Here is a 12,779-nt window from a genome sequence, read left to right as displayed (position 1 = left end):
TGTGAGGAGAGAAGGCTCAGTGGAGACCTTAGAGCCCCTGCCAATGCCTAAAGGGGCTCCAAGAAAGCCGGAGAGGGACTTGGGACAAGACAAGACAAGACAAGGAGAAATGGCTTCCCACTGCCAGAGGACAGGGTTAGATGGGATACTGGGAAGGAATTGCTCCCTGAGAGGATGATGAGGCCCTGGTGCAGGTTGCCAAGAGCAGCTGTGGCTCTGCCATCCCTGGAAATGTCCAAGGCCAGCCTGGACAGGGCTTGGAGCAATCTGGGATAGTAGAAGGCATCCCTGCCCCTGGAATATGGCCACAAGGTGTGCCTTTTAACCCAACCTATTCTATGATCCCATGACCCCCAGAAGTGGTTGGCAGCCATATTTGTGAGCAGCACTTCCAGAAGGTATAAAACCAGTCTGCTCATGGGACTGTTCCATCAGCCATTTCAGCCAGGTCCCAGCTCCCTTCTCCAGCCATCCTGTACAACAAAGGGCCCTGGGGCTGCACCTCTGCCCCTGTGAGTGTTGGACTGCATGCACAAGGTGAGGGTGCACCAAGCCATCATCACAAAGCAGCCTCATAATCAGACTGAGTGTCTGATGGCCAAGGCCAGTGAACCTCTAGTAACCCTGAGGTGCTACAAAGCCAGGACTCTGATGGAGCCAGAAATCCCACCACTGCCAGGACAAGATTTTGCTGGGAATATTCCCAGCAAAGAGAGTCACAAAGATGCTTCAGTGGTGAGTGGTGTGATCAGCTCACCTAAGTGTGCTGTTTTATCACGTTTTATCATGTCTCCTCCAGTGAGCAGAGGCTACAGGGAATGAATCCAACCCTTCTGAGCTGTTGAGAGCCAAGCACTTCCTTTCACCCTGCCCCAAGGTGGTCCTACTCATCATTCCCTCTGCACAAGTTCTGGGGGTCTGCCTTCCTACCCCCACATAGGAGTCTGCAAAGAGCCAGTTTTATTCAGGCACATCAGACATCAAGAAAACAAAACATACAGGAACTATACAGGGAGGCTCCACTTTTCACACACACCATCACTATTAACAATATTTCAGAAAGAATAAATAAAAGTGATGTTGCTGTAGAAACCCACAAGGACGATGCTCTCCTCTGTTCATCACCCACAGCCGACCTTGCAGACCTCATCCTCATCCTTCCCAGCTGCACCTCTTCAGTTTGAAAAGTACTTCTCCAGCACCTTGGCTAAAAGCCCAGTCTCCTACAAAACAAGGCACAATGGTGAGACATTGCATACAACCACCACCATCACCATCCATGCTGGGTACCGTAGGACAGATCAGACAAACATCCCATGCTGGAGCACGACGGCATTTTCAGGGGTGCCTTGGGATGGCACATGAGAAGGACAGAGCCAGAAGCCTCCCATCTGTGCTCCAATGGCTGAAACACAACTCAGATGTCAAAGGGAAACTTCATCCCAGTGAGGCAGCAGCCACTGGGCTGAGCTTCAGGGGAGAGCCTCATTTAGCAGAGAATGTGAGAAGGGAAAAAGAGACAGAAAACACAGCAAGGAAGAATCACAGAGGAGTTTGTGGGATTGGCACTGACCACAGGGCCCAGAGCTATGCAGGACAGCACCTGCCTCAGGCAGAAGGGCTCTCCCCATACCACTGGAGCTGTTCTGTTCCACACACATGGTCTCTGCATCCTGGGGAATCAATGCCACATACCTAAGGAGATGACAAAGAATGGGAAGGATCCTTCTCTGCCAGCCCAATCTTTGTCACACAGAGCAACATGACAGCAGTGTGAAGCCCCAGCATGCTGAGAGCCAAGCCCTGTCTGTCACACATGACTAGAAAGTTGAGATGGAAATGAGAGATCCTGAGCAGGGCATGGACCAGGGGTTTCATAGGGCAGAGCTATGAAAAAGCCTGTGAGGAAGGTGGGAACATGGCACATAGATCAGTTCAGGCTGGGTGCTGACACCTGGTGTCCAACAACAGTCATGCTGAGGGGGAAAGCTGTCAGGGTGGCAGGAATTTGGACTAGCATTGTGACAAACACAAGAGCAAGAAAAAGTAAGGTCACACATAACAGTATAATGTGGACAGCACTCAGAGGCACTGGGGAGAAGCAGTTCTGTAATATCAACAGCATGGATGTGAGGATACCCTGGTGATGGGTGGGAGAAAGGAGCAGGAGGACAGGAGCTGTGGAAGTGAGGTGCTCAGAGGTGCCAAAGGAGCAAAACCAGAAACAGAACCCAGCAAGGTGAACCACGGGGACCAGGGCACTGCTGAAGGAGAGGCTTCAGGTTTTGGGAAGAGAAAGTGGGGGGCAGGAGCCAGTTACACTTCAAGCACACATGTGGGCATGGAATCCAACCTTGTTCTACAGAGGCACCAGGCACCAAGGCAGGCACTGGCCAGCACCTGCAAGGCACACCCTCCACCAGCAGAGCTTTGGCACCCAGTGCTATACCTGGCCAGGACCTACCCTTGAGCACTGGCCAGGCCCTGGCACTCAGCTGGAATCTGTAGTGCAGTATCAGCACTCAGGGCAGCCTTTGCACAGGCACAGCTGCAACATGAGCAGCGATCTATGAAGGGGATAGCCCCAGGGAGCATCTTTACCAAATTCACACTACACACTCAGAAACAAGGCAGCACATCTACCAACTCTCCCATCCTCTCAACAAGTGCCCTCCTGCTCAAAGGTTCCTCGGGGAGCATGGGGCTCCACAGCTCTCATCTCCTTTCCAGCTGCATCTGAGAAGCAAACACTGCAGCAGCACAGCACACTACACAGAGAGTGGGGTGGGCTAGTGCCTTCAGCCTTGCCCAGCAGTATCTTCACTGTGGGAAGCCCTCTACTGAATGGGAACAGCCCTCTGGGATGCATCAGTTTACCTTAATCTGCTGAAAGTGAGTCCAAAGGGGGCTTGAGCAATCAGTAGCTCTCAGGCTCCCAGTCCTGCAACTCTGCTCCACCCGTGCCAAAGAGGAGCAAGCCCTGCCTAACCCTGCATAGCAGAAATAGCTTTACCTGCATGCAGTGCTACTGGATAGCTCCTCAGGCTTCTGGCTCAGTGGGACTGACTTAAGAGGATTTAATCCTTTTTAGAGTCCCAGTTACTTCCTGCAGTAACTGGAAAGGGTGAGACTCCAGGGAAGTGTGCAGGAGGCAACAGACAAGCAGAGCCACACAGACTAATTCCATCTATGAATGCATAAATTCCATCCCTGGACTGAGCAATTCAATCTCTACATCCTGCCTGAGGATCTGTGCCTGTGCATTGCTCCCAGGGGCAGGTTTTCCACTAGGAGCCAAGTGAGCTCAAAGGTAAAAGCCACAGTAAGGCTGAGGATCTGCTCATACACAGTGGAACCAGTGAAGCTCCTGCCCTCTCCCTGCTCCCCAAAACCTGCTCTGCAGCAGGAGGACCAACACACCCTCTCCAAGGCTTTGTGCCCTCAGCATCGAGGAATCCAAATCACACTGACACAGAGTCAAAGCTCTTTGCTTGATTGATGCCTTTCCCTTCACAAACTTAGTCCCTCATGATCTGCTGCTGTGGAAATAAGAGGGAGAAAGGATTTCCCTGTCCTTGGAAAAAGGGGCACCATCCTCTTCTGCATCTGGCTGAGGAAGACCCAGATGCTTATTAACAACCCCTGGAGACCACCACTGTCACAGCTCCATCACAGTGTTACTTGCTCATCCTCACACTCCTCCCAAGCACCTGGGACTATTTGTCACTACCCAGCTAGACACAAGCCTAAGCACACTTCTCCTCTCTCCCTTTATGGTTGCTCTTAAGAAGTGGTTTAAGGAGGGTTAAAAGGAAGGTAAAGAGGGGAAAGCACCTGTAGCAGCTGTGCAGGTGCTCCCATCTCCAGCACAGCTCCTCCACCCTTCTGCTCTGAGCATCTCCCTCCATCTAAGTCAATATTCACCTGGTCAGTGAGGTCGTATTTCCCTTGGTTCTCATCCAATAGCCTTTCTTGCAAGAGGATTTTCAGGAGCTCCCGGGTCAGCAGTTCCATAATGTCCTCCATCAAGGCTCGTAGAGAGGGACTGAAAACCATTGGCACTTCAGGCTCCTCCGGAGTCTCCAGGTGTGGGGAGCCTGTGATGCTCTTCTTCCCCATGAAGTGACCTGCAATACCACACACGGTGTGTCTGGGGGGATGCAGGGCTCCAGCTGAGCTATCACTCACCAGCAGGAACCAACGAGGAGCACCAAGTGACCTAAAACTAAGTTAGTCAAGAGAAACCCAGAAATCCCAAGTTCTCACTGCACATGGGATTTTTGGAAAACTTCCCTCTCTGTTCCTGTTGACAAGATCTCTGGGGTTACAGCGATGCCACCCAGGGATGCTGAACCTCATATTCCAGGGATGCCATACTGCTCAGTCTGCTGGAGATGCCGCCCTGGGATGCAGGTGGAGGTGACTTCACGCCTCCCTGGCCTCCCCCTGCCCATCGCGGTACTGCCAGCACCCCCTTCCCTGGTGGGAGCAGGGGCTCCGCACAGGCGGCCACAGGACAGTGCAGAAGGTCGCCGTGCCCCGCACACCCTGCGTGTCCCTGCTCCCCCCGCCCGGTACCTGTGGCCCAGAGGTTGCCGCGGGGGTTGACCTTGATCTTGGCGGCCTGACTGCGATGCTCAGCTAAGTCGAGGTGGACGGCAGGTCCCAGCGCGGCTCCGCAGAGCAGCAGCAGGAGGCACCACAGCGCCATCGCCGCCGCGGGACCCGCGCCCGCCGCCGCCGCTCCCGGTTATACCCGCGGGGGCGGGACCTCGCTCCACCCCCGGCCCCGCCCCGGGCTGGCACACTCCGTCCTCCGCTTGTGCCAGCGTGGGGCATCCTAGTGCTCGGGCCGCGGGAGATGGGACTGACCCACCACTGAGGTGAACTGATCCCCATTCCCAGATCTCTCCGTCCACCTTCTCCATGCTGCCTTTTCGCACTGGAGCTCAGCCACGAGCTTCATTTCCAGTTCAGCTCAAACCCATCTCCCAATACGTGTACCTGTGCACCTGATTATCAGGATGGACAATCTGAGGATCCTGTCCTTAAGGACCTGCCAGCTCTGCCCAGCTCCTTCATTTTCCAGAGCAGCCTCCCAGAGGATCTCACTTACTGCACAGCATGAGCACCAGAGCCTGTCTATCACTTCTCACCTTTTCCACTCCCTTTGAGATTTTGCAGACCACTACTTCCTGATTACTACACCCAAACCTTCTATGGATAATCATGTTCCCCATGAGCTCCTCCTTTTCCATTGATGGGATGGAGCTGTGACCAGCCATGCCAGGGACACAGACAGTGGGGACCTGGGACACAGACTGTGAGCCCAGGGCTCACAGGTGAAACTGGAAGCATTTGATCAGAGAGCTCCAAGGCACAGGGTTGTGCTGCTCCTTCTTGTCCCTTGCCTGCAGCCAACAGGGATTCCTCCAGGTTCTGTATTAACACAGGGATACTGTCAGGGTCTGGGGCACAGTAGGTTGGGGTGAGGTCTGGTGGGGGTAACCAGGGTCAGACATAGTCCTGGAAGGTCCATAGTGAGGAGGAGGAGGGCCTGGGGCCAGGTCAAGCCAGGCACTGTGGAGCTCCCACAACACAGATCAGTGACAGTCTACACACCCAGGGCTGAGCTCAAGTGGCTCCTGGGTCCATGTGGATAGAGGGAAGTCCCAGGTGAGATCCATAAAAGCTAATTAGTGTCCTAAAGGTCCTGACAGCTTCTGCTGGATTTACAATTCCATGACTTTGCAAGGAGGTGCTGGTCGTGGGGATGAGATGACCCAGTTCTCCTGGGAAATGGCAGAGGGAATTCATTAGCAATGCCCTTCTCAGCATGTGCTCCTTTTCAGGAGAACAGGGATGGAGGTAACACATTCCCTTTCAGCAGCAGAGAGCTGCAAACTCAACTCTAAGCTTACAGGAAGAAATCCAAAAGTGTTCCTGTGTCACCACGTGTTTGGCATCCTCCCAAACTGTGTGAGTGTCCCCTTGGGGGGCAATTCCAGCATGGGCTCCCTTACTGTTCCAGAAATGTGCCACAGTGATGGACAAGGCCTTCTCCTCCCTCACCCATCAGATGTGACACCTCTGCCAGCCTTGTGTCCAGATGTGCTGGAGGTCCTGGACTCAAAAGAAGGATCTCACTCTGCTCTCTCACCATGCTCCTTCCCTGTGTTCAACAGGAAAATGGCTGAACAGGCAGTGCTCAGCTTGCCACTCAAGGAGGTGACCCTTCAGGGGGCCACAGGGTGCATGAATACCACCCTAGATGTGGCATTACAGCACCGCAGCCCCACCTCTCCCATTCACATCATGGCAGCTTTGTCTCCCCCACTGAGTCAGCAGAGAGAGGAGACCTGAGGTCCCTGGTCCCTGTGGTGCTGGTGGCTGGGACCACTACTTGGGCTCTGGTGTCCCCTCCCAGTGCCCACATGCCAGTGCTGCATCTGGACAGAGGAAAGACCCCTGTACCTTCACTATTTACTCTCTCAGTCCATGTCCCTCCCCCAGTGTCCTGCACTGCCATTGCACTGACAAAACAAAGCTTTGGGTATTATCCCAAGCCTTTTCTCCAAAACAGTTCTGAATTCACTCGTGGTGGTTGAAGTGATGGAACTTTTGGGTTTCTAGAGAAGGTGGGGGGTGTAGGAAGGGCACGGGAGGAGGAGGATGTGAGGTCCAGAGAAGGTGCTGGATGTGAAGGAAGATCCTGATGCTGCTTCTCCTTACCCTGGGGAAGGGGTGTTTTTTGAAAGGTGAGCAGCAATCCTCTACTGTGGGGAACAGCAAGCTGAAGGGTTACCTGCAGGATTAGGGAGGATGAAGCCAGGGATGAAGTGATCCCAATTACAGAGGGCAGATGAAAGAGCCCTGGGCAATTATGGCACCAACTGAAGCATGACATGGTTAAGTCCCACTCCTTCAGTGCTCCTCACAGGCAGCCCCAGGGGACAAGGGATAAGCAGTGGGAAGCTGCAGGGTTTCAAACAGGATGAAGGCTTTGCACTGCTCTAATTAGATGCACAACCAAATGCACAGAGATCTTCCTTCTATTTCAGCTGCTGTTATCTCAGCCAAGGTGGGAGCAGAGCAACAGGTATTTTCCATCCCAGGGGCACTGCTAAGCAAGCTTGGGAAAAGCTGGGAAAAGGAAATCAGTGCCACTGTAAACCTTCAACAACTGAGGGGATGTCAGATTAATTGCTGAGTACTAAGGCTTGACCTCATGTGTGTGTGGGAGATGTGAACCCATAACCCTGATTTCAAGTCTGGAAAGAGCACTGGAACAGCTACTCAGAGATGTGTTGGAGGCTAGAAGTGGGAGCACAATTCAGGGCAGCCAGTGGGGCTTTATTGGAAAACAATAAATGAGTTGGTGAAAGGACCCCAAGCTCAGCACTCACTGAGCAGCAGGAGCAGTGCTGTGATCCAGGCAGGGCACTAGGAACAGCAATTCCTTCCTCCACAACAGCCTTGGTAAATACCAGCCCCAGACACCAACAGAGATTTTCTCTGGATTTTCCAGTCTTCACAAAGAAGTTGTTTTTAATTTTAGAGAAAATAACTGGCACCCAGGACCTGCTTGGGAAGGGCACCAGGACCTGAGCCCCAGAACCTGATCACCAGCCTGGTGGGGTTTGCGGTAGATATTCTGCCTCTCCCTTTGTCCCACTTTGGTGGGTCAGAGCAAGACACCCAGCCTGGCGCCTGCTGGGACTTGCAGCATTCCAGGTAGGAATTGACACTGCAGTGCTTCTCTGCCACTTAATCTCTCCAACTCAGCAGCTACCAGCCCCCAAGGGGATCTTCCCAGCTTACATATCAAAAAAAGCTTTATAAATTCTACTTTATTTTTTGCTAGCAGAGGTCAGCACACCAGCTTTCACAGACGATGCAGGAGATGGGGCTGTTGGCAGCCCCCGAAGTGACTCCTTGGAAAATGGCAAAGTGTCGATGGTTATCTCCTCGAGGCAGAGGAGGGACTGCACAGAGCTCCCTCTCCCTTCTCCTTTACCCTCCGGGGCTGGGTGAGAGCAGCCCTGCACAGCCCCACATCCTCCTGGAATGTCCCTTCCCACCCAAAACACCTCAAAGCTCCAGGTATCCTCAGCTTCCCCAGATGCCTGCAGCTGGAGGGAGCAGGGGTTGTTTTGCTCTGTTTTCCCCCAGCAACTGACACACACGGTTTACTCTGGATGGTTGCTGACCACAGAACTGACATTTTCACAGCACAATCTGTAACAAACCCGACGTTTCAGATAGTAACACAACTTGGAACCCGTTGTTTTATAAATAGAGTTAAAATTGGTTTTTCTCCCTGTACACCATTTTGTCTTTATGTCCATTTAAATTTCATCTTTTTTATTACCCAGTCTCTTCTGTCTTCCCTTCTGTTCTTTACCTTTTAACAAATAATTTCCCATGAGGATCCCCCACTTGTTCCAGGGCTGCTTCCTTCTTTCAGAAACCTTTGCTGAGGGACCTTGACAAATACCTTTGGGAAATCCAGTGGATGATCCCTGTGGGTTCACCTTACCCATAAGCCTCCAAATTCCTTCAACAAGTTCCAAGTCTATTCTTAGGGTCTTCTGTTCCCTACCAAACTCCTGTCCAAGTAGAGATAAGATGAGCAATAACAGACCTGTGAAAGAGGCACTAGTGGCAAATCCTCTAAATGCACCTAAAGATGAAGCAGGATTTCACCAGGTAAAGAAAGGAAATCACAACTAAGGAAAATAAATGGATGTAAAAACTGCACAGCCAAAAGGGCCTCACTAACAAATGTAACAGAACAACCTGAAAATACCCTGGTTCAAGGGCTTTAAAGCAAGGTCCATTTTGTTTTTTCTCTGCTTTGCATCCAAGTTTGGAGTCCTCAGCACAGAAAAGACACGGACCAGTTGGAGCAAGTCCAGATACAGCCACGAGATGCTCTGAGGGCTAGAGCCCCTCTGCTCTGAGCCAGTCTGGGAGTACTCACCTGGAGAAAAGAAGGATCCAGGGAGACTTTACAGTTCCTGCCAGTGCCTGGAAGGGCTCCAAGAGAGCTGGAGAGGGATTTCAAACAAGGGCCTGGAGTGACAAGACAAGGAGAAATAACTTCCCACTGCCAGAGGACAGGGTTAGATGGGATATTGGGAAGATACTCTTCCCCATGAGGTTGGTTAGGTCCTGGCACAGGTTGCCCAGAGCAGCTGTGGCTGCCCCATTCCAGGAAATGTCCAAGACCAGGTTGGACAGGGCTTGGAGCGACTTGGTCTAGTGGAAGGTGCCCCTGCCCACAGCAGAAGTGGGACTGTGGGACTGGCTGGGCTTTAAGGTCCCTTCCAGCCCAAATCATTCAGAGATTCCATCCTTTCAGTACCTTTGGCACTGTCTCTGGACCCCAGAGAGAGGTAGCCAGGCTGGCAAGGGAGAGACTCCATGCTGTGGATTCAGCTTCCCAGGCCCTGCAAATATCCACCTGGGCAAGGCCAATATGTGCTCAAACTGATGGCTCTAAATAAAAAGCAAATACATGAGCAAAGGTCTCAAATGCCCCTATTTGTCTCCTTCACAGAGCTCCTGGTGCCAATAAAACTCTTAGCAGCAGTTAGGTTGCTTCAGTCTCTTCTTCACCATTTTTCCAAAGCCAGGTCCTGACACATGCCTGAGGGTGTATTTTGATGCATTTTCTCATTGTTTACAAAGATTAAATCCTCTGATACATCCATTCGTCCACAGGCAAGAGCTGTTTGTTTATAAAAGATAAAATTTGAAATCTTGCACATCTTGATTTCAACTCATTTTCAATTTTCATTTAAGCTGTAAATGAGCTGTGGTTTTCCCTGAGGTCTCCCTTTCACTCCACACTGCTGGACATATACAAATAACTGCTCTGCAAGAAGACTTAAGAGAAGAAAATCGTGTTTCCTTCCAGGCAAATCCAGGCCTAGCTCAGAAGTGTCCCAGCCAAAATTATACAGCAGAAATCCAACATCCCAGTTTGAATGAGTCAAGGCTCAGAGAAGTTAATTTCCTCCATATTACTTTCCTTCAGGTCTGTTTTCAACCTCCCCTTTCCCTATAGAAACAAAGGTGATAGCAAGACATTCAGCAGAGAGATGCAGCAAGAATATTTTAATTGTTAAACAGAAGGAGCAAAAATAGTTAAAAGATGAGGAGGGCAGAAGGAGTAAGAGACTGAGAGCACCTTGCTCCATCCTGAATCACAGAGGTTCTGATTCAAAGGTGAATTTCTAGTCCATCCCTATTTAGACTGTTCTTCTCTGTGAAGATGTTTATTTCCCACAAGGTTTAGGAAACTCTGCTAGACAGCCATTCACAGGACCTGCTGAGAACTGTATGATTTCTCCATGAGCTGGAGTAGGTTTAATAGACAATGTGCTCAACTAACAGGCCAGCACATACAGTCAGGTCCTGCTCCATGGGGAACCTGGATTATGTGTGATGGAGCTGATGGGTTTTTACAGAACTGAGGGATAAGCAGGTGAGGCAAATGTGAAGAGGGATTCTCACAGCTGGGCCAGACTAGGAACCCACAGCAAAGCCACCCAATTAGGGCAATATAGAGCCACCAAGGCAGATTTCTCAGGAAAGCCCCTGTGTCCTGTATGAATCCAACATGATTGGCACATCTACTCTGGCAGAGACCTGTGGCTCTGAGAGGTGAGAGTCTGGGTGCAGATGACAAAGGGACAGAAGTGTTATGAGGTTGGGAAGAGGTACAAGGGGCAGGAGGCTGGCTCAAAGCATAGTGTGGGTGCTGTTTCTCTTCTCCCAGCAATGAGAGTCAGATAAATCACCCACCACACATCAACTCCCACCCTGAGCTGCTGACACTGTGGGAACAACACAGGCTGGGCCATTCTGGCCTCACCCCAGTGCACCTTCCTGGAGGATGGAACCAGGACATTCCTCATCTGATTCAGCCACTGAGTCACCAGCACCGTGTGGGTCATACAAACAGCTGCTTTGCACAGCCCCTGCTCTGGCACAGGAGCCATCCCCAGGGCATATACTCTAAGCACCTCTCCCTTCTCTCCTCCTCTGTCTCCTCTACATCTCCTGGTCACCTTTTGGGCTGTCCTGGGAGCTGCACACTTTGTTTGTGTTGTGCATTTCTCCAGCAGAGAGTGGTCTTCATGCATGGACCAGGTTTCTTCTTGAAGATGCTCCTTGGTAAAAAATACAGCTAATCTGTTCTGATTTTATGGGCACGAAAATCACCATGAAATCACCCAATCTCATTAAAGACAGTGGGGAACTCACCATCTGACAAAACCTGAGCCCTGTAAACCCCTGCAAAGCAATAAGCAGCAACAGATCTGGATGAACCACCGTGATGCTCCAACCAACAACCATGCATTAAAGAATCATAAATACACAAAACCAGCCTCTGTCTCGCAGAGCTCCAGCTTGCAGCACCTCATCCACCCCTCACAGCTCACTTCCCAACCATCATGCTCTTGCTTATGCATTTAGCTTTGATACAAAAAAAATCACCCACCAGAATTCCAGTGGCCATCAGACACAGCCCAGCATGGATTTGCTTCATGAAACAGCTCCTGCCTGTGAAGGAAATCTGTGCCCTGAACTGCGGATGTGACTGAACTGTAATTAAGCACTGGAATTGCTACCAGAAAACCCGCTCTGTTTGGCTGTAACCAACCACAACAGAGGCAGGAGCAATCAGCCCTGGTAGACTTTTCCCTTCATTTTTTTCTCCTTTATAAACCAGACCTTTCAACACCCACATACTTTACAGGCAAATCCCATTCCTGTGGTGACACAAAGGTTCTCCATTTCCAAAGCCTCCAGTATCACCGACTGCTGGAGCTGCCCAGTTTCACCTTAAAAAAAAGTAGCATAAACTGAAATAAAACACAAACACATCAAGTTCCTACCATAAACCCCCTGGCTCCATGTGAGCTCAGAAATGCTCCCAAACACCTCAGCATCAGCACCCAGCCAGCCAGAGATGCTGCTCACTCTGCTTTTCTGCTCAGCAAAGCAGAAATAAATCTGGTGGGGATGGAGCCAGCAACAACCCAGTGTCATCCTGCCCCATATCCCCACAAGTTTCCAGACTGTGCAGGCTCATCCCCAGCACTCCCCCATCCTACTGTGGCTTGGAAAGGTGCTGCTGGAGGCAGGAGGTGATGTGAGAGGTTGCACATGATGGGGTGGTGTTGGGAGCTGTGATAGGGTTGACTGCTGAATTATTTTTGCCCTAATTAGAGTTAACTCCTCATTTCACAACTGCAGGTAACAGAACCACATTCTCAGCTGCACAGAGCTGAAACAGGCAGAACAGGCACGGCAGAGATGATTCTCAACGCCACATGGCAGCCCCTTGTTTAGGACAATTGGCTCCTGTTCTTCATGCACCTGCACACCCTTTGGACAGAAGCCTCAGAAAGCTGAGCTGCAGCAGGGGCTCCAGCCACCCCCCCAATCACTCTGCATTTTTCAACGCTTTCTGTTCAATTCCTTCACACAGCACCAGACAAGAGCAGGGCACATCCTCCTCCAAGAGCTCATGCTGGTCCTGTGTCTCCCAGCCCGGGACTCCTGACACCAGCTGCCACCCTCTGGACACATCATCCTGCAAAGAACTGCAGTCTCAGCAGTTTGAGAGCTAAACCTTACTTTTTTTTTTGTTAAATTAACTCAGTGACAGGAACACAACTGCTTTTGCACGCTCAGAATTTTGGAGAAGGTCTGAAGGGAGAGGACTTGGAGAGCAGCAGCAGCACTCCCAGCAAGTGCTTATG

General features: G+C 51.1%; 1 protein-coding gene across 1 annotated transcript; it reads right to left on the bottom strand.

The window, feature by feature from the left end:
- Positions 1 to 945: 945 nt before the first annotated feature.
- On the bottom strand, positions 946 to 11,475 carry NMB (neuromedin B). The gene is made up of 3 exons (XM_033070211.2): positions 4,579 to 11,475; positions 3,925 to 4,127; positions 946 to 1,223 (listed from the first exon to the last, which is right to left on the bottom strand). Exons 1-3 carry the CDS (start codon positions 4,709 to 4,711, stop codon positions 1,176 to 1,178), a joined length of 384 nt encoding a protein of 127 aa, XP_032926102.1. The 5' UTR covers positions 4,712 to 11,475; the 3' UTR covers positions 946 to 1,175.
- Between the last annotated feature and the right edge of the window lie 1,304 nt (positions 11,476 to 12,779).

The sequence above is a fragment of the Catharus ustulatus genome, chromosome 12 (genome assembly GCF_009819885.2).
Source record: "Catharus ustulatus isolate bCatUst1 chromosome 12, bCatUst1.pri.v2, whole genome shotgun sequence".
In the NCBI taxonomy this organism is placed as follows: domain Eukaryota; kingdom Metazoa; phylum Chordata; class Aves; order Passeriformes; family Turdidae; genus Catharus; species Catharus ustulatus.
This window is presented reverse-complemented; position numbering and strand designations above follow the sequence as displayed.

Bases quoted from the DNA above. Each gene is read 5' to 3' on its own strand.
- NMB (XM_033070211.2), bottom strand. From the start codon at position 4,711: ATGGCGCTGTGGTGCCTCCTGCTGCTGCTCTGCGGAGCCGCGCTGGGA. The intron at 4,128-4,578 runs GTACCGGGCGGG...GTGGTATTGCAG, and splicing joins CGGCAACCTCTGGGCCACAG to GTCACTTCATGGGGAAGAAG. The intron at 1,224-3,924 runs GTGAATATTGAC...CTTGTTTTGTAG, and splicing joins AATACGACCTCACTGACCAG to GAGACTGGGCTTTTAGCCAA.